The sequence below is a fragment of the Canis aureus genome, chromosome 22, assembly GCF_053574225.1.
Source record: "Canis aureus isolate CA01 chromosome 22, VMU_Caureus_v.1.0, whole genome shotgun sequence".
Classification (NCBI taxonomy): Eukaryota; Metazoa; Chordata; class Mammalia; order Carnivora; family Canidae; genus Canis; species Canis aureus.
In genome coordinates this window covers 6,226,831-6,254,629 of record NC_135632.1, presented here as the reverse complement: position 1 = coordinate 6,254,629, position 27,799 = coordinate 6,226,831, and the positions used below count along the sequence as shown (strand labels likewise).

The 27,799-nt window shown below is 35.4% G+C and overlaps 1 protein-coding gene and 1 long non-coding RNA gene across 3 annotated transcripts; one reads left to right on the top strand and one right to left on the bottom strand.

The window, feature by feature from the left end:
• Positions 1–940: 940 nt before the first annotated feature.
• AADAC (arylacetamide deacetylase) lies at positions 941–27,799 on the top strand. Its single transcript, XM_077864681.1, has 5 exons — positions 941–1,214; positions 12,798–13,020; positions 15,893–15,962; positions 17,355–17,526; positions 24,139–27,799. Exons 1-5 carry the CDS (start codon positions 1,077–1,079, stop codon positions 24,733–24,735), a joined length of 1,200 nt encoding a protein of 399 aa, XP_077720807.1. The 5' UTR covers positions 941–1,076; the 3' UTR covers positions 24,736–27,799.
• LOC144293689 (uncharacterized) lies at positions 2,869–8,512 on the bottom strand. 2 transcript variants are annotated; one of them, XR_013360932.1, is made up of 2 exons: positions 8,123–8,512; positions 2,869–3,441 (listed from the first exon to the last, which is right to left on the bottom strand). It is a non-coding gene; the product is annotated as an uncharacterized LOC144293689 (long non-coding RNA). The 2 variants fall into 2 exon arrangements; XR_013360933.1 differs by lacking the exon at positions 2,869–3,441 and adding an exon at positions 7,479–7,624.

The following is a 27,799-nucleotide window of genomic DNA, read 5'->3' as shown; positions in this document are numbered from 1 at the left end:
CAGAAGTAGACTCTTATGGCCTTTGACCAATTAAAACCTTGGGTCCCTTAGCAATCCAAACAACTCACATTTTATGATACTCTCATTTTAAAAGATAGTTTCCAGGTCTCGTGGATCTTAACTACTTCTGTGTGGTACTAACACATGACTTTCTATCAGCGTCCTTTTGCCAGCACTAGGTCCATAACCTCGCTTAACCTCAAGAGAAGGGATCTAAAAATTGCAAGCGCACATGCCTAGTGAACAGTGAATGTCTCTTGACACTGCTTTTTGATTTTGTATGACCGTAGCAAGTTACTTAATCTTTTTAATCCTAATTATTTACCTGTAACCTGAAGACAGGGATAAGTGAGTATTTAACATGTACTTATGGAGGAGGACTACTGGCTTCACTCCATCCTATTGAATGAACTTGTACAAGTTTCTGAACTTTCCTCTGCCTCAGTTTTTCTCTCTCGTGTGACAATAATACTTTGGAATTAAATAAGATTTAATTTTTTTTTTTTTTAGTCCACTTGCTTCGATCAGAGTAAGTGCTCAAAAACTATTAGCTCTCTCCGTGATTATTGTATAATTTTAACATAATTGGCATTATTCATGGATAAGTTCAATTGTAGCAAGATAATAAAAGCAATATAAAATACACATGACCATATCTATCTTACTTTGTAAAAGCTCTCAGTACCTTCAAAATATTTGTTGATTCTCCTCCACTCTGAGATTTGTTATTTGAAGCATATCCTGAAATTCTTGTAATTTATTATGGCCTTTTCTTTAATAGTTAAAGTATTCTTCACCTAGTAACTGTGCAAAAAGTGTCTGTTCACTGACTGCCTGGTAGCATAAGAAGGCTGTTGGATATGACAAAATTTGCAGACAATACAGTTCTTTGTACTTTTACTAAGTATAATCGTATCTGGCCAGCCAATGAAGTGATAGCCTGAGCAGTAAAATATGTGTTTGGGAAGTTAGATAACACCTTACGATGGTGCCAAACGTGGGTGTAAATTTCAGGAGCTGAATATTTCAAGTATATCTAGTGTGTTGCCAAGTCAAGAGAGCAGAAGGGAACCATCATGGGAAGAAAGACTATTTTGCTTCTGATCATGGGGGTCTTCTGGGCATATTATATATATATTCCTCTCCCAGATAATATTGAAGAGTCATGGAAACTACTGTGCATGACCACGTATTTGAAAATTCTAACAGATTTGGTAAGTATAGAGTTTTATTGGCTCTGAATATTTAACATTTTAATCAGGAGAAAATAATTATTTGCATTATCGTTTTTATAAAAATTTCTACTGTTTTGGAAATTTTGTTCTTATTGCTTGCTTGCTGATGCTAACACCTTTTTTTTTTAATTTTAACTATTTAATGCAGATCCCTAACAGAATGAGTATAGAGGAAGTAGTCAAGTAGCTTTCATTGAAAATTTTAAAAGACATAATCATTTAAATATTAAAAGACAGGAAGACAAAAAAATCTTATTCTGGGCCACAATGCAGTGCTTTTTTTTAAATATGAACTTCAGAAATAAAAAGATTGAATAGTGTTGTGATTAGCTACAGAATTCTATGCGATAATCTTGTATTCTGACATGAAAATGCATTTGTATTGAAATATTCGTAAACAAGTCAGCTGGTAAAAAGCCAAGGGAAACTGGATGCACACAATTTCCAGTTGTAAAAGTGTGAGCTACTAAGGTAACAGGGTAGCTGGTTGGCTGACTGCCCATGGTGTCCAAGCTGCCCCTCGAAGATCTGTGGTTCTTTTCTAACAACGCTCATTCTGTGAAATTGAAACCATTCTTTAAACTCTCCTTTAGACATCTCTGTAGTAAATTGCTTTCTGTGGCAAAAAGCAAAACAAAATAAAACATAAAATGAAATAAAAGTAAGGACAGCCTGGGTATTCAACCTCTGGCTCATTATTTCTTTCCTTGCATATTTTTTTTTAAGTTTTTTTTTGTTTTTGTTTTTGTTTTTTTAAGCTCTCTTCTGGAATTGAGTGTAGCTCTGAATAAGTGCAAGGCATGTCTTACTTTCATTTTCTTTTTAGTGATTTGATCACTTGTAATAATTTTGCTAGCACATATGTTGTTAGATTTGGGTCAGTTTCACTGGAATAGAGTTTCAAGTCTTATTTTTTCTAAATTATTCTTGAATTATATTTAAAATATTTATTTTGGAAAAGAATTTCGAAAAATAGAATATTTTCATTCATAGTTTTGTTTTCTTTTATTATTTAGATTAATTATATGTACATATATACTTACACATACAAATACATATACGGTCGTCTTTGTATATTTCTAAAACGATGTCATTTTTTTCTCCTAGTACTTTTTCATCTTTTTCTACATTTTCCCCTCTTTTTGTTTTTCTCATTTCTATCATATATAATACCTTGGGCTTCTTTTAATTTGATGTTTACTTCTGAAATTATTTTATCTTTCTTATATTCCTTTTCTAATTTCTACCAGTACCAGATTTTAGTCACCCTTCCTTTTGACAAGTGATCACCTCCAAGTATCTTTCTATATCTTCCATGAATATGTGTATTTCTCCTTTGTGATATTTCTTCTTACATAATTTAAAAAATCCATTCTGCAATATTGTGTAATGTATTTCATCCACTTTGAAGCAACTTGTTTCTAATTTGTTTTCTTCATGTGTTGGAAACTGTTATTTTTCTTATAGTACCTAGTACCTTGCATGAATATCATATATATACAACTTTTGTATTATTTCTATTTGACTGAGATGGCTTTTATTGGACAAACTATTACAGGAGTGTCCTGGAGAACAGAGGTAGGGTTAATATATTTTTTTTTCTTTCAGTTTTTGTGCTATGACACAAAATTGCTAAGTTTATACATATATATTTATTCTCTTAAGAATGAAAGAGTCTCACCAAATCAGAGATTCCCACAAGCAGGATTAAAACATTATAAGGCTTGACAGTGGGAGAAGTAAAGAAAGTCAGAAATTACCCAGGAAGGTTTAGAGGTAACCGGTATCTTTGTCATTATTGATTTGTTGTTTTCTCTCTTGTTCTATGTGGTTTTCTACAGAAGAAAAATGTAGATTTACCTTAAAGCCTTCACTCCCTTTTTTTAAAGAAAAAAATGAGTTTATTTATTAAATACATCAGATTACCATAGAATGTGACATCTTTCCAAACCTCTGTGAAGTCCATCACACATTGATGAAGTAGCCAGTTTTTTGCCAATCCTCTTTTCCTCCACCAAAAAGAAAAAAAAACCAACAGTTTATCAGTTGAATTTAATGCCATCGGGTCATATTTTGTGCTTCGCCAATCAATTTGAACTTAAGATAAAGAGTAGTAATTCAAACTTTTGATAATTTGGAGATGAAGATAAATGGAAGCCATTGAATACAATCAACTGTCAACTTGTTTGTGGTGAAGCATTATGTCCTGGAATAGAAATATCAAATATAGTTAACTAATATGCCAACTCTAATAGATTTCTCAGCATTACCTTGAAAGGACTAGGAGATTGCATTGAGTCTTGGTAATAAATAACATTATTGTCAAATAACATAATACTGTCAGACCCACTGGGGTGAGGGATTACAAGCATTTGTGAAAAGTGTTTTCCACCATTATACCAGAATGTAAAGTTTTCCTTAGCTGCACTGAGACAACTGGAAGCTTCCTAGGTTTGAGGCCATTTTTAAAAATACCAGGTTTATCATCTCTGTTCTTTGTCTATATTTGGCATTGATTCCTCTAGCCCTGCTGACTTCTTTTTGCTACTGTGGCCTCAAAGATAACCCTAGTTGGCCTTTAGGGGGTGAGGACCAATGGTCATTTCAGTTTCCAAGTTGCCAAATGCGTATCCTTCCTATGCAAAACCCTAACTTGGGTGCAGCCAATGACATAGGTACTGTTTCTTAACTTTGAATGATCAGAAATTCAATTTTATTATTTTTCCTTCAGGAGCTAGATCTATCTCTGTATGACAGATTAAGATACAAGAAATAATTTTGTCCATAAATTGAAGGATATAAATTCTAGAGTTGGTCAGAATTTTCCTTCTTTGTTATCTGATATTTCAAATTTACATAAAAAATTCCTTTTAAGGGTATAGAGTTATACAAAGAGAGTAAGTGATCTGAGAAGATATGTCTGTTAAGCTACTGCTCTCATTCATCACAGTTCACTAAAGGAAAGACAATTAAAGAAACCATAAAACCTTTGTGATTCAACTCAGACTCCAGGGACACTGTACAATATTTTTAACACATTGGTAACTTCTTAGTCCTTTTCATTTTTTAAAAAAATATTTTATTTATTTATTCATGAGAGATAGAGAGAGGCAGAGACACAGGCAGAGGGAGAAGCAGGCTCCCTGTGGGGAACCCGATGTGGGACTCGATCCCAAGACCCTGGGATCACGACCTGAGCTGAAGGCCAATGCTCAATCACTGAGCCCCCCCAGGGGCCCCATAGTTTTTTGTATATATTTATTACACTTCCTAGTCGGATCCAAAAGCTTGTAAGATTATAAAGTCTCATCTTACAAAATTTTATACTTAGTACTGTCTTACACAGCATGGTATAATTACTATTTTTTTTTTAACAATTCTCATCTTGTATAACATAGATCATTTTCTATCATTTTAAAAATATTTATTTGAACTAACCAGTCTCATTCTTAGCAGATAAAATACTTGGGTCTGGTGATTTATGTTTTAAAAGAGGGACTTATATTTTCTCTATTTGACTTTGATTTAAAGCCAGAGGGCCAACTAAATTAGCATCATTTACTTTTGTGACAACTACTTTGTGTCATAGGTTGTACAAAGTTTTAAGTTCTAATTTGTAAAAATTAAATAAATATATGCTTATAATCTATTACTTTTCTATGTTGACATTTAAAGTCAGCAGCCCTGATGTTTATGGGATTCCTTCAAACATTTTTGTTAATTGGTTGGAATGCTGTACAAAAATCATACCCAGCAGAAACATGGAGGATATTATTCAATGCTCTGTATAAATAATGTAGAAATAAAGAAGACAGAAGATGGTACACTGGAGGCAGGAGTCTCCATCCCTTGCATAGTTGTAGGGAGGAGCAGGTAAGAGAGAGCAAAGTGTTGGGGCGCATGGTCAGCATATGTGACACTGTCTGTGTGGGAAGTATATGCAGAATATGGACAAGGCTTGAGCATACTTGTAGCAAGAATGATTGGTCTCCCATAGCCTTTTAAACATGGACTAGGTGGGACGCCCGGGTGGCTCAGCAGTTGAGCACCTGCCTCTGGCTCAGGGTGTGATCCTGGATTCCACATCGAGCTCCTTGCATGGACCCTGTTTCTTCCTCTCCCTGTGTCTCTGCCTCTCTCTCTCTCTCTCTCTCTCTGTGTCTCTCATGAATAAATAAATAAAATATTTAAAAAATAAGCATGGACTAGGCATTTGCAGTTCACTCTGCATGAAATACTGCCCTCCTGGCTGCAATTGTAACATGAGGGCAGTCATTTGTTGGAAGTGTATATGTTTTGTGATGGGCCAGACCCAAGGTGACCAGAGAGTTAAGTTTCTGCCCAATTTCTTATACCATGAAAAGTTCCATGAATACTGAGGGATCTTGGAGGGCTCATCTGCTGTCACCCTCTGTCTTCAATGGGCCTTTTGCAATGATGCTCACTAAGGGACAGAATATTAGCTAATCATGAGTGACACTCGACTCCAGAGTCAGACTTGGGCTTGAGTCCCATATCCAGCACTTATTGCCTGGGTGGACGTGAACAGATCTTTTAACCTCCCCTACCTCAGTGTACTCAACTGAATATCTGGGGATATAGTACTACATACCAGGTCTTACTAAGAATCGAATGGGTACAAGCACAAATCTGGCAAAAATTAAAAAACAACAAGTATAGTGTTATTTATATCTATCTCCATTCAACTGCCTTTGGTATCACTGGATGTTTGCGATTTTACAGCTGGATACAATTGCATGAAAAAAGTTTCCAGCTGAACGTTGGCAATACTGAATAAAATAAATATGGTGAATCATGTTCAAGTCAAATTTCTGTAAAAATACCTGTAAATTTTATAGAGATAGATACAGACAGAGCTAGGGATATGCATATGAATACAGATTTGGACTTGGATTAGACATAGATATTAATAAGATCTATATAAATACATATAATACATTATATACATGTGAATATATGTATTATGAAGCTGTTAGTATTTATCAATCTATCATCAATCTGTTAGTTGATTGCATGGTGTCTTTTATCCTTTCTTTTGATTATAACTGACTTTTTTAAAACTAACTTTTTAACTTCAGGAAAATCTAATAATTCCACAATATCATAACATTGATTTTGGATCAAATTCTACTGCAACATTAGACTAAATAAAACAGGATAATTACTGGAAATGACCTTCAATACGTGAATTAGAAAATTAGAAATGGATTATTATCAGTGCAATTCACAGCTATTTCACAATGCCTACAATTTAAAAATTTTTTAATTTTAATAATTTCTTTGGTCATTATATTTAATGATATATGATATAAACCATTTATTTTGTTGTTAGCTAGTTAGAACACATTAAGCTGCTTGTTAAAACTCTTATAAAGAAAGGAGACCATGTTCTGAAAACAGCTCCCCACAATGCAGCCTCAATAGAGATTCCCACTATAACTCAGTATAATTCAACCGTAAAGCTTAAGAAGGTTAGTTAGCTTCGAGATAACTTCTAGGTTTTTGTAAATACTCTGTCATTCATTTATTTCAGGCTTTTGATCAAATTGTCTTGACTCTCTTACTAAACCTAAAATTTTTAAACACTCATAATGTACAGATTTAACAGATTAAAAGCACCCATCAGATACTGTCTCCATATTGATCCCCCTCCTCTTCCTACCTGACCACCCTACTCAAAGTCTTTCTTTACTCTGTCTTCTATAATAGGTTCTTTATGTGAATGTCCATTTTTTCCAATGTCCATGAAGGTGAAAATTCTATCACAGGCATCTTGCATCAATACATTTTCTAGCACTGTACTTTGCACACACTGAACCAATGCAGGATATTTTGTGAAATTACATTACGTTCACTTGCACTGAAGAAACTTGCACTCCAGGGACTCCCCTGATGTGGGCCTGGGTCCCTGCACAGACTTCATTGGCATCCTGACTCCTTTATGCTTTCTTCTCTAAGGGACCCCAGGGGGGATTGTTGCTCCTGGAATTTTTAAAAAAAGATTTTATTTATTTGAGAGAGAGAGAGAGAGCCTGAGCAGGGTGAGGGGCAGAAGCAGAGGGAGAAGCAGACAAAGCACACCAAAGTATGATATACTTAAATATGTGTTTGTGTGTATGTGTGTGATGTATATATACTCATACTCACACGTATATTTTTACTCATATACACAGTCATATATATATGCTCATGTATAAACACACACCATATATACATATATGATTAAATACAAATATATTTCTATTTCATTAATACATGTTTATTAAGCAGAGGCAAACATGAGAAGTTTATAGGACAAAAGTGGTGCAGATGACTAGCGAAGGAGTAAGGCATTCTCATTGGGAATTTGTACAAAGTGTTGCCATTGCCTAAAAAAAAAAGCAAGTCAGGATCATTATCGCAGAGAGTGTATAGTTACTTGTAGAAGGGGAATAGGAATATATTTGCTCAAAATCAGAAGTTCCTGAATTCCTAACAAAACTTGCCACCACCTCCCTACCACACCCCTAGTTGCCCCAGACCTTTTGATCACCACTGGATCTGCTCTGGGACAGAGCAGTTTGCAGCAGAGCCTGGACCTGGTGCAGAGCTTTCCTTATCTTTTGTTCCCACTAAAATCCAATGGGCTGAGTTATCAGCCTTACTTGATAAGTAATTGAGAGTATTTTGCTCCCTTAATCTGAAGTGAGTCATGGAGCATTTTGCCCCTTTTTTAGTGGTGAGGATACAAATATAGCAACTTTTTCCTCACTTCGGAGATACTATCTCAAGAAGTCCCAGACTACTGAACACCTAGAAACCAAAGTAGCAAGTCCCTAAATTTCCATGAAGTTTACTACATGTCCTTTGCCACATATATGACTTACCAAGGCATGCATAGTATTTGCTGTTTCCCAATCACCAGATGTATCAGCTTGATGACACAGTGTTGTGGACCAGTATGATGTCCTGGAATATATGGAAACAGTCAAATCCTTGTAGACCAGATAATGCAGGGAGCAGGAGAGTTCCTAGAGACTTGAAACAAGACAGTGATGGTGCACTGTCTTCCTTGCTAACTGGTAGAGAAGGAGACAGACTCAAATGAATAGCTGTGTCCTAGAAGCCAGGGGCTCTGTGGATTTGTTCCGTTAAAGAGATCCTATCTGGAGTAGCAGCTACAATTGGATTTACTACCTGATTAAGATAATTATGTCTTTCTCAAATAGTCGCCTGTCCTCTGTATATATCATATAGTTGATACACTCTTTGACAAAATAAAACCAGGCACCAGTTAAAAGGGGTAAGGTCAGATTTTAATCAGTAATATATTATTAGAACAGGATAGTGAGTCAGCATGCTTTGAATTTCAACTTCAGTTTGCACAGAGGTGATTTGGGTATTTTAAAGGGAGAATGGGAGTAGTGAAGGGAGCAAGGGAGGGCTCAGGGATCAGGAAATGAGAAGTGACAAGAGGTTGCTTATTATACATGCATTTCCGGGCACTGGCAATTATGGAAGTTAGAATTCTATCCTTCAGTTCTTACTACTGATTACATCCCACAGGAATGGCTTTTAGGTCCTTGAGAAAGACACTCCTAAATTGTAGGAGATACATTTCAAAGAGGCAGAGAAAGGATTCACCATTGTAAACCCATTTAGTAAATACTCTCAGAAAGGATGATCAGGGGCTTGTCTCTAGGGTGTTGGCTAAGAACAGCAGTACATTTTTGCAATAGCGTTGAGCTTTCTCAGGCAGGCCCTTTAAGGAAATCTAGAGTTATCCTAGGGATGGACCTTGAGCTTGACCTAGTTAATGTTTTAGGTTTGTTAATATGAGAAGAAAGAGGGTGGATGAAGTCCTTAGTCCTTAGTGGATGAAATCCTAGTTTTCATAGGACAACATTGAGGCCCAGTTGAGAAGGGGGCTCAGAAGAGTCAGGCTAGTACTTAGGGAGAGAGAATCTTTGTCATTTTAAGACTTGCAACCGAAATGATGACTTCTAAATTTTTCAGATCTCTTAATTGTGGCAGTAATCTTTGTGATTCCCTGGGACGTATAACTGCTTTTGTTTTACTATTTCAGTAGGGAGGAGCAGTTCAAGGTGTCTCTACCTGGCCCTCACTTCCATGGAGGGCCTCTTGATTAATCTTTTTTTTTTAATTTTTTAAATTTATTATTTATGATAGTCACACACAGAGAGAGAGAGAGAGAGAGAGAGAGAGGCAGAGACACAGGCAGAGGGAGAAGCAGGCTCCATGCACCGGGAGCCCGATGTGGGATTCGATCCCGGGTCTCCAGGATCGTGCCCTGGGCCAAAGGCAGGCGCTAAACCACTGCGCCACCCAGGGATCCCCTCTTGATTAATCTTGATTAGTGGAATAAGGAGCCAAAGTAAGGACACTGCCTGTTGCCAAGTATGTCTATTTCAACTATCCATTGAGAGAAACTGGGGAAATAAACACCGCCATGGATATATACACCCAGTGGACCCATTTCAATTTGGAATCAATCTAGAACACTATTTCATACTTAATATCCTTAAGCTTCCACTCTGCTTGTAGGCCACGGTGGCTTTGGAGTCCCCAGGAATTAATAGCACTTCTGAATGAGTGCCTAGTATTCTCTTTCCAAAGTCTGGGCATTCCCCTTTCCCTCAATATTAACTCATCCAAACCAAAGGTCTTGGTTCTCCTGGGGAATGCTAGGAGGAAGATGTATAGTACATATTTGTAATAGTTTTGCGTGAGTCTCTCCTGAGGAGACCCTGCCTTTCCTCCATTCAACGAGTCTGAGTCCTTAAATGTCTCACCTCTGGAAATTGGGTAAGAAACCATAATAATGCAGAGTAAGTCAGACTTCAGTCGATTGCCCTGCCATTGTTTTCAGACATCAAGATCATTTTATTGCTGCAGTGATCTCCGAAATTATGTTTCACTTCATCACTGCTGCTCATTCCAGTAACTACATAGGCCTTGTATTTGATAGTTTATCACTGCTATTTGGGTGATAACTTTGGGATTTCATCCTTTCTATTGAAATCAGAAGATCCATATCAATATCACAATCTTCCACTGTCATTTCTGGGCGATAGATGACAATCATTGCAAGTATTTTTACTGAGATTCTAGAGTTCCATTCACCAATACATTTCTCAGTGTCTTAGTATAGAGATTATTTTCTGGACTTGGCTGAAATACACAATATGGGGGTGGGTTGTAGGCTGCAATAATAAATTACATCCAAGATTACTATTTCCCTAAGCCTTTGGCTTTCCTCCCTTACAATACCTGGGAAATTCAGCATCTCATTTTCCTCAAATGCTTCTACTGATGGGCTTGGTTTCTGTTGCTTCGGCTAGGGGAGGCCTGATAGGATTTGGGAGTTTAGGGTGTTCAGTACTCCTGTAGATGTTTCCAGTCTAGTACTCAGAATATCATTTACAAATGAAAGCCAGACCAAGCTTTAACTTCCAACTAAAATAGCTGGCAAGACAGTGACTTCACCTTGCATTGCAATTCTATACTTTGCAAGTTCAAACTTTGGTTCTATTTTCAGACAGAGAGGTAAGAGATGAGATTTCTTTTAGGGAAAGTTTACAGAGTATCCGCTTTACTGACTGATTTGATCAACTAAAGCCTTGAGAATGTATTTCTTCTTTCAGTAACCTTTCAAGTTCAGTCAGTGCTTGAACTCATTTTTTTATTTATAAATTTATTTTTTATTGGTGCTCAATTTGCCAATATATAGAATAACACCCAGTGCTCATCCCATCAAGTGCTCTCCTCAGTGCCCGTCACCCAGTCACCCCCACCCCCACCCACCTCCCCTTCCACCACCCCTAGTTCGTTTCCCAGAGTTAGGAGTCTCTCATGTTCTGTCTCCCTTTCTGATATTTCCCACTCATTTTCTCTCCTTTCCCCTTTATTCCCTTTCACTATTTTTTATATTCTCCAAATGAATGAGACCATATAATGTTTGTCCTCCGATTGACTTATTATTTTCTTCACAACATTTTATTGCAACAGCTACTTGGTCTCTCAAAACTCTCCTTTAATAGGAACTGTTACAGGTATTCATTTAATAACTATTTTGCTACTACATTTTGTTCATTAACTGGTTCTATTTTACATTGGCAATGAGACCATTTAGTATCTTTAAAAGATTTTATTTGTTTACTTATTCATGAAAGATCCAGAGAGAAAGAGGCAGATACATAGGGAGAAGCAGGGTCCTTGGAGGGAGCCTGATGCAGAACTGGATCTGGGACCCCAGGATCACAACCTGAGCCGAAGGCAGAAGCTCAGCCACTGAGCCACCCAGGAGTCCCCATTTAGTATCTTTAAAGCTAACCAGGTCGTTATCTAATTACAACACATGTCTTAAATGTTCTCCTTTCTGAGAACTCTCCTTCTAGACTATATTCTCTACCAATTATCATTGTGTTAGAATATATATATATATATATATATATATATATATATATATATAATCAGTAGGAATACATTGAGATTATGGAATGTGAGATATACAACCTTGCAGCACCGAACTGGTAATTTTCAGAACAACCAGAGGCATGGAAAGCCACGTATTTGTCAGTATGCATATAAATACCGACAGGGGCTCAGAGAAAATAATGGCTTTTTCTTTATTTCTGCTCTCACAGTCTTGTAGGAGTGCCTCTTTGTGGCATAATTTCACCTGACATGGAGGTCTGGGAAATGTATTTCCCTGACATGCCTTTTACAGACAAGGTGGAGATGATTCAGTGTTGAAAACAGATAATTTTGCTTATTCCTTTTGTACCTATTTTATCTTCATATGATGGGAAAGGGGTTGACCCAACTCTTTAATCGATCTCCTAGGACCATAGTCCACATGTTTCCACTTTAGGATTGGAAAACAAATCTTTTGATTCTTGGAATTCCAACATGATAGATTCTTCATGGTTTGGCTCACACTCACCTCTTGGGGTCCCTTGTCTTTTATGCATCCTTGGGTGGACCTGATTTAATAGCTTTACTAAGCTACCTGCATTTCTCCAATTGCAGTAGGAATCTTTAAATTTGCCCAAAGTGAGATTTCCTCCTTTATTTGGCCAAACTCTTGCATAACAGAGTTCACCTACTATTTGAAAACTTCTCCCCAGGTCTCATGTCCAGGCAATTAGAGTTTATCTTCCTATTGACCTTTGCCAAAGTTCATTGTACATGTTTATGATACATGCAGTTATGTTACTTCATGACTGCTCTATATCATTTCTCCCACTTGGCTGAGCTTATTTAGAGTAGGGAACATACCCTGTTTGTCTTTGTACTCAAAGTAGGAAGCATAGAACCTTCCAAGTTGTAATACCTCGATAATTCTTTACTTTTTTTTTTAATCTGAGGCAACTATTGTGGTAAAAAGTCTGAATCTCCAGTATTTCTAATTGTGTCATGCAGATTCACCTGTGACAATCTGACACAGGACCATTGGGAGCATGCAACATACTTCTATGTCTGTAAACAACATTGACCTTTGATGTTTGTAACCTGGTGTACTCTCCCCCACCTCTTTAGAGTCTGTTTGCTGAACTACTGGGAGTCAACCATTTCATGAACATTTTTATGTTCTTTATGAACCTTCAAGAAGTTCCACCCACATCTGATGAAAATGTCACTGTGATGGAGACAACTTTCAACAATGTTCCTGTCCGTGTATACATACCAAAACGAAAGCCAGAGAGACTAAGAAGGGGTTTATTTTATATTCATGGTGGTGGTTGGTGTCTGGGGAGTGCTGGTATGTGCCCTTTGTTGAAAATCTTAGTTTATTGTATATTGTGTGTGTGTGTGTGTGTGTGTGTGTGTATTTAAATATTTTGTTTATTTATTCATGAGAGACCTAGAGAGAGAAGCAGAGACACAGGCAGAGGGAGAAGCAGGCTCCATGCAGGGATCCCGATGTGGGACTTGATCCTGGGACTCCAGGATCATGCCCTGGGCCAAAGGCAGGGACTCAACTGCTGAGCCACCCAGGGATCCCCATATAGCATATATTTTATTAAGATGTTAACTTCAGCATATCAGGAAGATATATTTGTTAAACATCCTAGATAATATAACACTTAGACTGTCTGAAATCCCTTTCTTTGGATCTATGTTAGTTTAAAGGAATTATTTCAGATCTCTTTCTGAAAGAGAATAATGATTTGCTATAGCAAATCTCGGGCCAGAAGGAAAAGTGTCTCATAAGCATTTATTATTTAACTTGTTAATTGCAGAAATAATGGAATGTTATGATGAAAACCAAAATGAAGTACATGGATTAGTGGATATGAAATGAGGAAATGGAGATGATGACTCTAGTCTTTCATTCAGCTTAGACAAGAAAGAAATGAAAAAGGTGCTAGATGGAAAAGCAGCCAAAGTTGAGTAAGGGTATTTTATCTTTATTTGATATAAAGAAATAGATATTTTAGTTTATTTTATGCATTTTAATGTTTACATAAATCCATGAAATATATATTTTATTGTATATAATGTTCCTTTATATAAAAGCTTATACCTTATTTTATGTGTAAGTACATTTTTATATTATATGCATTTTATATTTACATAAGAAAGATCTATGAGCAGATTTATTTTATTTTATATTTTTTATAATAAATTTATTTTTTATTGGTTTCAATTTACCAACATACAGAATAACACCCAGTGCTCATCCTGTCAAGTGCCCCCCTCAGTGCCCATCATTCAGTCACCCCCACCCCCCGCCCTCCTCCCCTTCCACCACCCCTAGTTCATTTCCCAGAGTTAGGAGTCTTTATGTTCTGTCTCCCTTTCTGATATTTCCCACAGATTTCTTCTCCCTTCCCTTCTATTCCCTTTCACTATTATTTATATTCCCCAAATGAATGAGAACATATAATGTTTGTCCTCCTCTGATTGACTCATTTCACTCAGCATAATACCCTCCAGTTCCATCCACATTGAAGCACAGGGTGGGTATTTGTCGTTTCTAATGGCTGAGGAATATTCCATTGTATACATAAACCACAGCTTCTTTATCCATCATCTTTCGATGGACACTGAGGCTATAAGCTGAAGGTAAAGATGGCAGTTAATAGAAGTATGTTGGAAGAATGGGGGTTAGCTGGGGGACGGAATGAGGTTTGCATGATCTTGGGGATATGAGAAGAAACTGGACTTAGTTTGGAGGAGAAGTACTAACAAAACATAGAAGGAGGAACACTTTCTCTGTGACAGGAGGAAAAGAGATGTCGATGGTATTGATGTAGACTGGAAATGTAAATCAGAGTAGTAAGGGGTGTGATCCTGTCTGTCACTTTCTATAAATACAGGCAGTGAAGTCATTAGCTGGCGATGAAGTGAGGTTTCTAAGGCAAAATTTGACTATGCTATGCCTCAGTTGGTTTCCATGAGTCCCTGCTGCCCAAAGCACTTCCTTAAAATCTCATCAAAGTATTACTGAAGAATGGGAATAAGCTTATCAGGATAAAGGAACTAAATAAGAATGAGCTCTGAAACAAAATGATATTTTCCTGATTTTTGTATTTTTATTAAAAAGACATGAAAATGTATATTCTAATCCCAAATATAAGAATGACTTTTTACAGCAAATGTTAAATAAAAGCTTACAACTTAGTATGTATGTGATATTTTAGGAATATTCAGCACCTTACTTCAGAAATCATTTCAAGATAGTATCTACTCTTCATGGTCCACATGATTTAATGCTTGTGACAACTATATATTCTGAGATTTCCCCCATAACACTTTACGATTTGGCCCTCCTGTCATTACTGGCAAATTCCATTTTATCTTCTTACAATTTTCTTATCTGCGAAAGGGAGCACTTGCCCAAGCCCAATAGCAAACATGTGTGACTCATCCCGACTCTATACACATGGCCAAAAAAACCCCCAGAAAACACATTTTTCTTCTTGTCTGCCTAGAACATATGAATATATAAATCCGGTTTTAGCATTCCCTACTTCATCTTTTCTTTATCTTTCTCTGGCAGTTTCTTAATTTTTTAAAAATATTTTATTTATTTATTTGACAGAGAAAGAAAGAGAGCCAGAGAGCACAAGCAGGGGGAGCAGAGGAAGCAGGCTCAGCAGGGAGCCTGATGCAGGGTGGGGATCATGACCTTAGCTGAAGACAGGGAGTTAACTGACTGAGCCACCCAGGCGCCCCTCTCGGGAGCAGTTTTAATAAAGTCTAGTGCTATTTCCACACAACCCTTTGTGTACCTCTCCATTAAAATTGATGGGATGAGCACTGCCAATATGTTGGCAAATCGAATTAAAAAAAAAAAACACTAAAATTTTGCATGGTTGCTTTTTGTTTATATGCTTGCCCCTCCCTACTCCTGTCCCTAGTAGATTGTGACTTACTGGAAGTCAGGGATTTAATATGCATGTGTTTATTCTTTCAACACCTAATGTATCGGGAAGGACAAGAAAGCTGACGACATAGTAAAAGGATCCCTGAGCAGAAGAATTCATATTCTATAGCTATGATGAAATCTTAAAAAAATTTTCCCAGAACATTTCAGTGAGGAATAAGGTATAGTGATAAGCTTTCTGTTGATAGAAACACTCACCAATTCATTTGTCATATTTTGATTTTATTCTCCTTTATTTCAGCTTTTCTTGGTTATGACTCTCTGTCAAGACGGACAGCTGATAGACTTGATGCTGTTGTCATTTCAACCAAGTAAGGAGCACTGTTGATTTGTTTGAGTTTGAGCCAGATACCTTATATAGTGAGATGCTCTCAGCTGTCTTGGTTGTTCTTTGGTTACGCTGGGAGTGTTACAAAGAAATTAAGAAGATGAGGCTAAAGTGATCTTGACATGACCAGAAACGAGTAAGAGAGAAAAGAGTTATACAGTTTGGTCAAACGGGGCTCAAAAACAGGAAGTCAAAAAATTGTTACAATAAAATTAAACTACTGCATCTAAGGGACAAATGACCTCTGTTGGACTTCTAGCCTACTCTTTTTTTTTTTTTTTTTTAAGAGGCTCCACATGGGGTTTGAACTCACAACCCTGAGATCAAGAGTCAGAGGCTTCACTGACAGAGCCAGCCAGGCACCCCTAGCCTACTCTTAACTAGCAAAATGAGTAAGATAGGAGCTTTGGAGTCAGAGAATCAGGTTCAAAGCCTGGTTCTAGAATTAATTGGATGACTGTGGCCACTGAATATCATTTTAGCTCAGTTTTCTCAGATGTAAACTGGGAGTCATATAATATTTTCTATATCACAGAGTTATTTTAAAAATTAGGTGATAAAATGCATTTAAAACAATTAACATAGTGTATTTCATGATATAATCCTTCATTAAATGAAGTTAGTCAGCAAATAACATACAGGAATACAAGCAAATCTATTCTCAAGAAACATTTTATTTATTATTATTATTATTTAAAAAATTATTTATTTATTCATGAGAGACACAGAGAGAGAAAGAGAGAGAGAGAGAGGTAGAGATACAGGCAGGCTGCATGCAAGGAGCCCAACGTGGGACTCGATCCCAGGACTCCAGGATCAGGCCCTGGGCTGAAGGTGCTGCTAAACTGCTGAGCACCCAGGCTGCCCTCAAGAAACATTTTAGATCAATAATTAATAATAGAAAACAAACCCAATGGAATAAATAGAAAAATGAAGAAACTATGAAAAAAATCCCATAAGAGTGACTGCATGTCAACTTGATTATTAGATTAAGTTGAAATAGAATAATTCCTAAGCTTTGTTTGCTACTTATTGGTTAGTAATAAAGCATAATGATTACAAAGAAAATCACATTTTGGTAAAAGCTTAAGAGAAGTGATCACTTTTTTTTTTCTTAAATCTAATCCAAGTTTTACATTCAAGCCGTTACTTGTATCAAAATGTAAAAATTTGTAAAAGCTTTCATATCAACATTATCATAAAAACGAAGTTTGGATTCAAAATGACCGTAAATATCAGGTTTGCTAAAGAAAATTTTTTTACTTTCGGTTTTACGGTTAGAGTATGCCCTCTCCTACACACAGATGCACATTTTTCAATGAAAAATAATTGACTTAAAGAATATTGCTAAAGAATATTGTTATTCTGCTTACAGCTACAGACTAGCACCTAAATATCACTTTCCAAATCAGTTTGAAGATGTATATAATGCATTAAAGGGGTTCATGCGCCAAGATGTTCTTGATAAATATGGTGTGGATCCTGAAAGAATTGGTATTTCTGGAGACAGTGCTGGAGGGAATTTGGCGGCAGCAGTGGCTCAACAGGTATGTTGCTTAGATTTGCTCCTTTTAAAAAACATTTTACACTTAAATATTTATTTCAAACATTAAAATATCAAAGCACTTATGTTACGTTCATATGTTAGAAATCAGAGATACATAAAGATAAGTATTAAAGAACATTTATATCCTTAGTGCTTCTATTTCTACTTTCTGCAGATTTCTTTTTTAAGATTGATTTACTTGAGAGAGGGCATTTGTTGGGGGGTGGGTGTGAAGTAGGAACATAGGGAGAGGGAGACAGAGTCTTTGTTTTTTTTTTAGATTTTATTTATTTATTCATGAGAGACACAGAGAGAGAGAGGCAGAGACACAGGCAGAGGGAGAAGCAGGCTCCATGCAGGGAGCCCAATGGGAGACTCGACCCCAGCCAGGGCCCTATGATCAGGACCTGAGCCTATGGCAGATGCTCAACCACTGAGCCACCAAGGCGTCTCAAGGGAGAGAGAGTGTTAAGCTGACTCTGCACTGAGTGCAGGGCCTGATGTGGCACTCAATCTCATGACCCTAGGATTCCGACCCTGAGATCACAATCTGAGCCCAAACCAAGAGTTGGATGCTTAAATGACAGTGCCATCCAGGTGCCCATACCTTCTGCCAGATTTTTAAAAATAAAATGATCTTCCTAGATCATTGGTTTAAACATAATTAATATGGTCAGCTAAGTGCTACACTATTTAGTTTTATTAGGGCTGGTATTTCTGAAATCAATCAATGATACCAGTCACCATAGCTACAGAATCAGATTATTCCAGTATCTTTCATGGAATATACTAAAATTTACATGAAAACTATTATTATCAGAATACTCAATTTGCCTATAAGCAAAAAATGATAGCAGGTTTATAGATACTTTCCTTGCAGAAGGAATTATAACTTTCAGATATCAACCATTACACTATTATTAAGACATTTAGCTAAAACTGGAGAATTAGCTATCAATTTAAAGTGATATATGATCATGATTAGTTTAGTAATGAGTGAGAGTGTTTTTGATGCTGGTTATCTGACCTAAGAAATAAACCAGGCTCTGATGGCTTAGAAGCAATGTTCCTGTCTGAAAAAAGAATTCCTTGTTGATTTATAAATGAATGTCTGCAATTTAATAACTAACTCTAATCATAAATATTGCATATTAATTTATTTTGCAATCAAACCTTGCTGTTTATTTTGTTGATTGTATTATTCATTTTTGTACACGTATTTTAAAGTATATAAATTTTGGCTATTGATACCTTCAGAAATACCTTCTCATGATTTATAGCCAAAGAAAAGATATAAATTTTGTGTTTTGTTATAAATATACTACAGAACAGATATCTGCTACCTCTATATTGCCTACGATTGTCACCCTGAGAGGCATCTTGATGCAGTACAAGGGAAACACCAGGAGACATGTAGTTTTGGAGCTAAAGAAATGTCTAGCTCTGTGACCTTGGACAAGCTACCTAATCTTTTCAAGCATCAGTTCCTTTTTATTGCGTTGCATAGTAATCCCTTCCTCTCGTGGAGTTCAGGCTTCTATAATGGTGAACCAATGAATTCTGACCCATAATTATGAAAAATCTAGTTAAAATATCTTGTGCTAATCTGAGAAGCATTAAACTGCTAATAAGGTAGGAGAAGCTTCTAGGCCAAAAAGTTTTTTAAAGACACACACACACACAAAACACACACACAAAGATAACTCTAGTACTTGATGTCCTCTCTGCTCTAATGGGATATATCTATCAAAAAAACAAAAACTGTTTGACTAAGATTAGATAGAGATTGAAGTCAAGTTCCTGGGCCTCCAAAAAATGGGGACAATTATGAAGTACTCCTGACTTTAAGTGAGGCCCTGAAGAGATACAGTCTCACTGTTGGGGTGAATGTGTTGTAAAACAAGACCCATATTCATTTGAAGCCTTGCTTCACATCACCTGGATGGTTTGGAGAAATCTCAATCCTTGAACTTAAGTTGGTATGAACAGTTAATATTCAAGTATACTTGATAGAAATGTATAAAACTTATCACTGGAGAAATATGGTATTGTTATGGACTTCAAATTATTCCTGCAAATATTTTTGGAATTCAGTATCCCGCACAGAATAAAACATATCGAGGAAAACAAGTAAACAAGAAACCATGAAGGAAAGCATGCAGAATTAACAGACAACAGATAGACATTTTAGAAAATTCAGATACTGCAGTTATCAGCCACAGAATATAAATAATTATCCTAGTTTCTTCAATTAATTCACAACCATAATTGCAAATTTCAGCAGAAAAGTAGTTTTGAAAAACAAATAAAAATGCCAAAACTAAAAAATAAAATTATCAAAATAAAAACTTTATGAATTGCTTAAGTGATTTTACATAGCTGAAGAAATCATTTATGAGCTGACAGATGGGTCATATGACTCATAGGTGATTATGCAAAATGAAGCATGGAAACCCCAAAAAGATAGACAATACAGAAGAGAAGAGAAGAAATATAGCAGACACAGTATGAAAATCCAATAGACTTTTAAATATTATGCTAGAAGAGAGGGGAAAGAATGGGAGAAAGGAATGTTTGAAAATATAATAGGGCATTTTGCAGAGCTGATGAAAGATATCAAGATACAGATAAAAGAAGCTCATGAACCCTAGACATATTTTTTAAAAGATTAAAAATAAATAAGTAGCTAGAGAGAAATCTATATATAGACACTGCAAAGTAAAAGTTTAGATAACCACCAATACAAAATCAAACAAAAAGAAATAGAGGGGTGCCTGACTGGCTCAGTTGGTAAGGCATGCAACTCTTGATCTTGGTGTTGTATGTTGGGTGTAGAGATTACTTTAAAAATTGTTTTAAATCTGGGAAAAAAATGAAATAGAGAAAAATCTTAGAGAAGAAAGAGTACCTTCACAGAAGTGCAAGTCATACTGACAGCTTACTTCTCAGTAGTGAGAATGTAATTTTTAAGTTAGTGGAATGTTACCAAAGAACAGCACAAAAATTACTGGCAACCAAATCCTTTGATGCACAAAAATATTACATACAAATAAAGAGAAAAGGCATATTCAGGTAAACCAGAACTAAGAGAACTGCTATAAATGGAACACACTAAAAGGTGGTTTAAATAATTTCAGACAAAATGAAAATGCAGATAAAAGTTAACAATAGAGGAAGGAGCAAAGAGGAAGAATGTGGTTACAATGTGGATAAATCTTAAACCTGGAGAGTTTAAAATAATAAGATATAAGAAAGACAAATAATCAGTTCAAGAGTGGAGGGGAGGGCAGATTTTAAGTCTTACCGGCTCTTTTTATTATCTAAGAAGAAGTAAAGATTTAGATTGGCCTTTAATAGTTTCATTTGTTTTTGAGAGGTTACAAATACACATTATAATTCTTAGGGTAATCATTTAAAGAATAGAAATAGGGTAAAACTTATAAACTATAAAAGGAAAAAATAGAATAATTTCAATGTCAACTCATCTAAGTCAAAACTAGAGAAAAGAGAAAAGAAGGAAAATTCACAAAATAAGGTAGATCAAAATCAATTGTTTTAGTAATTAGAGTAAATATTAGTAGTCTAAATAATCTGGTTGTAAGATCAAGTTTGTCAGATTAGAAATATGAGTAAGCAGAAAATTTGAAAGTAAATGTATGGAAAATATATGGATGTTACCTAAAGTAACATCTAAAAGAATTACTACTGGGATCCCTGGGTGGTGCAGCGGTTTGACGCCTGCCTTTGGCCCAGGGCGTGATCCTGGAGACCCAGGATCGAATCCCACATCAGGCTCCTGGTGCATGGAGCCTGCTTCTCCCTCTGCCTATGTCTTTGCCTCTCTCTCTCTCTCTCTCTGATTATCATAAATAAAAAAAAAATTAAAGAATTACTACTATATTAAGAAGATCATATCATTAAAAAAAAGGTTAAACCACCAAGAAAGTATGACAACTCTAGATCTGTATGGATTTAATAATATGGCCTTAAATTTTATGAAGAAAATACTAGAGCTACAGGGAAAAACACAAATGTTCAAAATCACAATGAGAGATTTTAAATTACCTCTTTCAGTAATTAAGACAGCAGGCAAAAATAATAATAAGGGTATACAGGACTTGATCAGTACATTTAATTTGATGGGTCTATAAAAAATAGGGAAACAAGCAAGTACATGTGATTATATTAAAAAATTGGCCAAATACTGGTCCATAAAGCAAGTCTCAAAAAAAATCACAGAATTTAAATCACACATTTGGACTCTTAACCACAATGCAATGATTGGGAAATCAACAAGAAAGGGCAAATAAGAAAATATGCTTCTTTGTATGGAAATTTAAAAAATACATTAAGTACTTATGGGTCACTATTTAATAGAATATATATCTTGTATATGCTCCCCACATTTAGAACAATACTCTTAGGAAATTGTATTTCCTCAAAAGCATATATTGGAAAGGAAGGCTGAAATAAGCATCTGACTCAAGAAAAAAAAATAGAAGGAAGATAATAGTAATGGCAAGAACAGAAATTATGATATTCAAAACCAAGGCTTATAAGAAATATGAACAAAAAGCAAAAAGTTAATTCTTTAAAAGGACTAATAAAATTTTTAAGTCTCTGGAAAGACAAAAAAGGAAAAGCAAAATCAGGCATAAGTAATGAACATCAGGATTGATAAAGGGACAATACTGCAGAGCCTTCAATATGAAAAAGAATTTGTCTTTGATGAGTGAACATTGTAGTCTTTGAAAGACATTTTGAAAAACTTCTTGAAGTTAAAAAATATCTAATAATATTTAAATTCAATGGAAAAATTCTGAGAAAAATATAACAAGTTATAAAAATATAACTTGCAAGCAGACACAATAATAAGTGAATTTTATCACATTAATAGATAAAGGAAGCAGAATCATAGATCATCTTGCAGAAAAAGATTTAGTAAAATTCACAATAATAATTATTGGTTCACTAAGAATCGATGGAATGTCCTTAATCAGATAAACTGCTTTGATTAAATGATATAATTTTAAAGAAGTATACAATATTGAATTCCACAGAATGAAGGATGGGGAAGAAGAAGGATGAGTGGTCAGTTCAGGGTGTATGGGAAAATCTTGAGCCTTAAACATAGTTACATTTATATTTATTATGAAGTTCTTTACTTGATTTTATGTGTATTAGCTATAAAGATAGTTTTTTAAAATCTATATGTTCAAAGATTTTAGCTACCTGTTGAGTTGAATTTATTGGTCAAATATAAAATATTTTTGTATTTCTTCTTAACTCAATCTAAAATCAGCCCCCCTTATTTATTACCACACTTCTACTAATGTAAACAGTGTTCTTCATACTAGGTATTGAGCTAAATGGAATGTGGTAATCTTACAGGAGACAAAACACTGAAATGATTATTTAAATTCATTACTTTTTCTTCAACATAAAATGGTTATTTTTACATAAAACAATCTGGTAATGGATTTATACATATTTTATTTTAGTAACTAGATCTAATTACTAGCTGTGCTTAAAATGCAATGAAATAAATAAGCAGAGCTGCCATTTGCTTTTGCTAGTGTGTATGTATGTGTGTGTGTGTGTGTGTACAATGTATACCAAAGGAAAAAATGTCACAATGCTCTCCTTCTTTAACTCTACATTAAGTTTTTAGAAATAGACTTCAATTTAGACATTATACTTTACTCTGAGAAGCATCAGAGTACCTACAGCTTTGATAATTACTATTTGTGACCTATGCTAGCAGATCTCAAGTTTTTGCATGCATGAGAATAACATGAAAGACTTGTTAAAACACAAATTGCTGGTTCCTCCCTATCTGACTTAGTAAATCTGGTTGAGGACCCAAGAATTTGAATTTCTAATAAATCCTCAGGTGATGCAGATGCTAGTGGTCCAGGGGCCACACTTGAGGAATTAATTAACGTATGAGACACAATGGGCCATTCCAATGTTGTAAGACCAAATAATGTACATAAAAACATCTGCTAGACTGTAATCCTCAAGATTATTGGTCTCCAGATATTTTTGGTCATGTATCCTATTAATAAAAAACTTCTAGTATACCCCAAATATATGCATTTTATAGATAAATATGTTAATTCACTAATGTAGTTTGAATATTTAAAAACATAAATATTAAAATGAATTAGACTTTTGCCCAGGATTTATCTGTTTAGTATCAGAGCCAAATTGGAGTTCCTAATTATGTGATTTTTCCTTTAAGTGTTAATGCCTGTTGATATAATAATATATGTACATATTTTTTTTTTACTTACAAAAAATGTTTCCTCTGATTGCCATTCCTAGTTGTCAGAGTAAATATTTTGCATTTTAATCACACATTAGATGGTCTCTTTCTCCATCTATGGGGAAAATCGTACAAATCAGTTTGTTTATATTCATAGGATTTAAGTATAGACATATATCTAATATTCAATATAATACTGAAAATTAGAAAGTTCTTTGAGATGTATTTTTGTTGTTTCTGATTATCTTTTTGAGATTTTGGATTTATATCAATCTATTGTTTTTAAATAAAAATATTTTTTCAATGAAAACTACTATTTGAGCAACTCATTTAAATTATTTTCAGCTCATAGACGACCCAGATGTGGAGATCAACCTCAAGACCCAGTGTTTAATTTATCCTGCCCTTCAGACTCTTGATATGGATTTACCATCATATCGGGAAAATTCACATTTTCCAATTCTGCCCAAATCATTGATGGTCAGGTTCTGGAGTGAATACTTTACCGTGGACAAATCTCTTGTAAAAGCTATGTTCTCCAATCAACATGTACCAGTGGAATCAAGCCATCTGTACAAATTTATTAATTGGAGTTCCTTGCTCCCTGAGAAGTTTAAGAAAGGATACTTTTATAAAAGTCCAACTTATGGTAGTTCTGAGCTGGCTAAAAAATATCCGGGGTTTCTAGATGTGAGAGCAGCCCCCTTGTTGGCTGATGACAACAAACTGCGAAGTTTACCCTTGACCTATGTCATCACCTGTCAATATGATGTCTTAAGAGATGATGGAATTATGTATGTCACCCGACTTCAGAATGCCGGGGTTCAGGTGACCCATAACCATATTGAGGATGGATTCCATGGAGCATTTTCCTTTTCTGGATTTAAAATTGCAGATAGACTAGAAAATCAGTATATGAACTGGCTAAGTGAAAATCTATAGTAAAAATCTGAGGAAGGGGTTCATAAAAGTATGTAAACTTCAAATAGGAAACAAACTAGTGAGAATCAAAGGGTTATGTTTGGGTTGATGTTTATCATTTGTGACCTTTCTAAGTCTTCATAGCCATCATGTGGTTTAGTTTTTTAAATCAGAGGATTCTTTATTTCTTGTCCCAAATGCTGTTTACTCACTTCTGTACTTTAGAAACTATCTACTTTCCTGTATATTTTTTTCTGCTTCTGTTATTCATTTCTTATAGCTGTAATTCACAGCCCTGGTTTTTAAATTGCCTACAGTATTACTATTGAGAAGAAAGTTTTAAACACATTTAGCTCGTGAAATGCCAGAGCTTCACCCAGCATGGATTTAGAGGCTTGCAATGCTGTTTTGTAGGCATTAATATGAATTATGTGCCAATTGTCTTTCAAAGCATTTGCCTCAATATGATGCCATTTTTCTATCACTACAAAAATCATTTCTTAATACAAGCTTTTCCTCTGCTAGTTACCAAATTTAATGCCAATGATCTTTTAGGCACTTTGGGGAAAAGCAGCTCCATACTTATAAAAATTAGGGACACTGAGGTAGGAGACAATAGCTCCACAATGTAGTAGTGGTGAACGAAGCTTGAAATATGGGAGAAATAATAAAACCAAATAGAAAAATTTGAATTTCTAAAAGTTCTTATGTCCATGTGGGCAAAAATTTGAATTTCTAAAAGTTCTTATGTCCATGTGGGCATAGTAGAAGGCAACCTGAAATTAAGTTGTGTTCTTGAGCTGTCTTAGTGTGGATCGCTATAACATAATACCATAGAATGGGTGGCTTATAAACAATAGAAATGTGCTCCTAATATTCTGGAGGCTCAGCATGGTTGTCAGCATGGTCAGGTTTTGGTGTGAGTCTTCTGGATTGCAGATGTTAGCTTCTCACTGTATCCTCACTTGGCAGAAAGCAGAGAGGAGAAGCAAGCTTTCTCATGATTCATATAAAAGCACTAACTCCTTATGAGTTCACCTATTCCTAATTATCTCTCAGAGGCACCACTTCATACCATCACATGGGAGCGTAGGCTTTAATGTAAGAGATTTAGGAGGATACAAACATTTAGTCTATACCCTAGACCATGAACTATAGTATATACTATGACCAACTATGAAACTTAGGAGGATAATAAAAACAAATAAAAATAAATAAATAAAAGAAACTTAGGAGAACACAAACATTGTCTATACCCTACACCTTTCTGTTCAACTATGAAATTTAGAAGGACACAAACATTTAGTCTACACTCTAGACCATGAAGAATAAATTGTAGTGACTGTAATTATCAATCTTGATGATCTTGTGGAAGCATTGAAGAATTCAGCCTAGGAGTAATATGGTGGTTTCTCGAAGCCACCAGAAATCAAGTCTTTACTTTTCTGCTCAACTATTATCAGGCAGAAAGAGGTTTTGGTCTTGGGATGGGAGAACCACAAACTTTCATTTCTGTTTCTATCAAGAAAAATAACAGAGTAGTCCTGGAAGCCTGGCCAATATATTTCTCATTTTATGTCTCATTTTATAGAACTACATTTCTTGTAGACACTGTCAGGGTTGCTTGAGGAATCATTTTTTTAACCTGGGCACATCCTCCTGAACAAAATTAGTATTCTTTCAAGTAAAACCATAAGTGAGAAGTGGATAGGCAATTGGCAAGCCACAAATTCAAATGGTTTAAGTAAAGTGGAAAAACAGAAATGTTTAGGGTCATATATTACACGAGATATGTATACAAATCAATCATACCTATGATTTCCAGTGGAGCATCATAGGGTCATTTGTATACTCAGTTGGAGAGGACTTTTTTCTTTTCTTTTCTTTCTTTTCTTTTCTTTTCTTTTCTTTTCTTTTCTTTTCTTTTCTTTTCTTTTCTTTTCTTTTCTTTCTTTTCTTTTCTTTTCTTTTCTTTTCTTTTCTTTTCTTTCTTTTCTTTTCTTTTTTTCTTTTCTTTCTTTTCTTTTCTTTCTTTTCTTTTCTTTTCTTTCTTTTCTTTTTTCTTTTCTTTCTTTCTTTTTTTTTTGCATCTCTATGCCTCATTCTTTTACCTTTTTCAAACCACCTGCCGATCAATAAAAGTAATCTATGTTAATAACTAGGTGGGGATATAGTCTTAATTTGGAATTGTAAGATTCATTTAAACATGGACAAAAGTTATGACACAATATACATTATTAAAGCTACCTACTTTGTTTTTTATGCCGTAAAATAAGGTAAATAATTATAGGTGTTCCTACCTTACCATGTGGTTTCTTGGATCCGAAGTTGCCAGGACTGGCTATTTTAATTGCTCTTTACCCCTCTCTACATTGGCCATCACTTCCAATTGCCCTCATTCCACACCTTAATTTCTGTGAGACATTCCTTGTCTCTGATTCTGTCCTTTCCCCAGTCTCTTCCCAATTTCTATTATCTTTTTCCACTCTGTTTTCTGGAACTCATGGATCATCATGAGCAGCATCCAGAAGCTTTTATCTTGCATTAACTTCCATCTGAGATGCAGTACTTAGGACCATGCTTCCTCTATTCTTCCCACATTCGTCATACCATAGTAGCTGAACATGTGCTAAATGTCTTCCTTGATTATTGCTGCTGCTGCCAGACAGTTCTGTCTCCTTCTGGCTTCCTGAATCATAGTAACAGACTGTATCACCAATTACCCTTCCATTTTGTAGTCAACTGTTGACCCCTGAGTCACTGGCTCTCATGCTTCAAAAATTTCACCTTTCAGCTCATTGTCAATACTTCAATATTACTATTGGGGATTTCAGAATCTATGTAGGTAACACAACCAGCAACATGGACTTACTTGACTTGTGCTTCCCCTAATGATCTTGCCCTCCATTCTGCATAAACTATTTGCCCTTATTATCACGTCTTGGACTTTCTTACAAACAAAAATTCCACTCCAATAATCTCAATGTTAAGTAGGCTACTGACTGTAATATGCTGTCTTTTTAGGTCATTCCCATCGATACTTATGATTTCTATAATACTTGGATTATACCAGCATTTAAAAATT

Coding starts and splice junctions, on each gene's coding strand:
- AADAC (XM_077864681.1), top strand. CDS start 1,077: ATGGGAAGAAAGACTATTTTGCTTCTGATCATGGGGGTCTTCTGGGCA. Junction 13,021..15,892: donor TTGGTGTCTGGGGAGTGCTG/GTATGTGCCCTT, acceptor CCTTTATTTCAG/CTTTTCTTGGTTATGACTCT. Junction 17,527..24,138: donor CGGCAGCAGTGGCTCAACAG/GTATGTTGCTTA, acceptor AATTATTTTCAG/CTCATAGACGACCCAGATGT.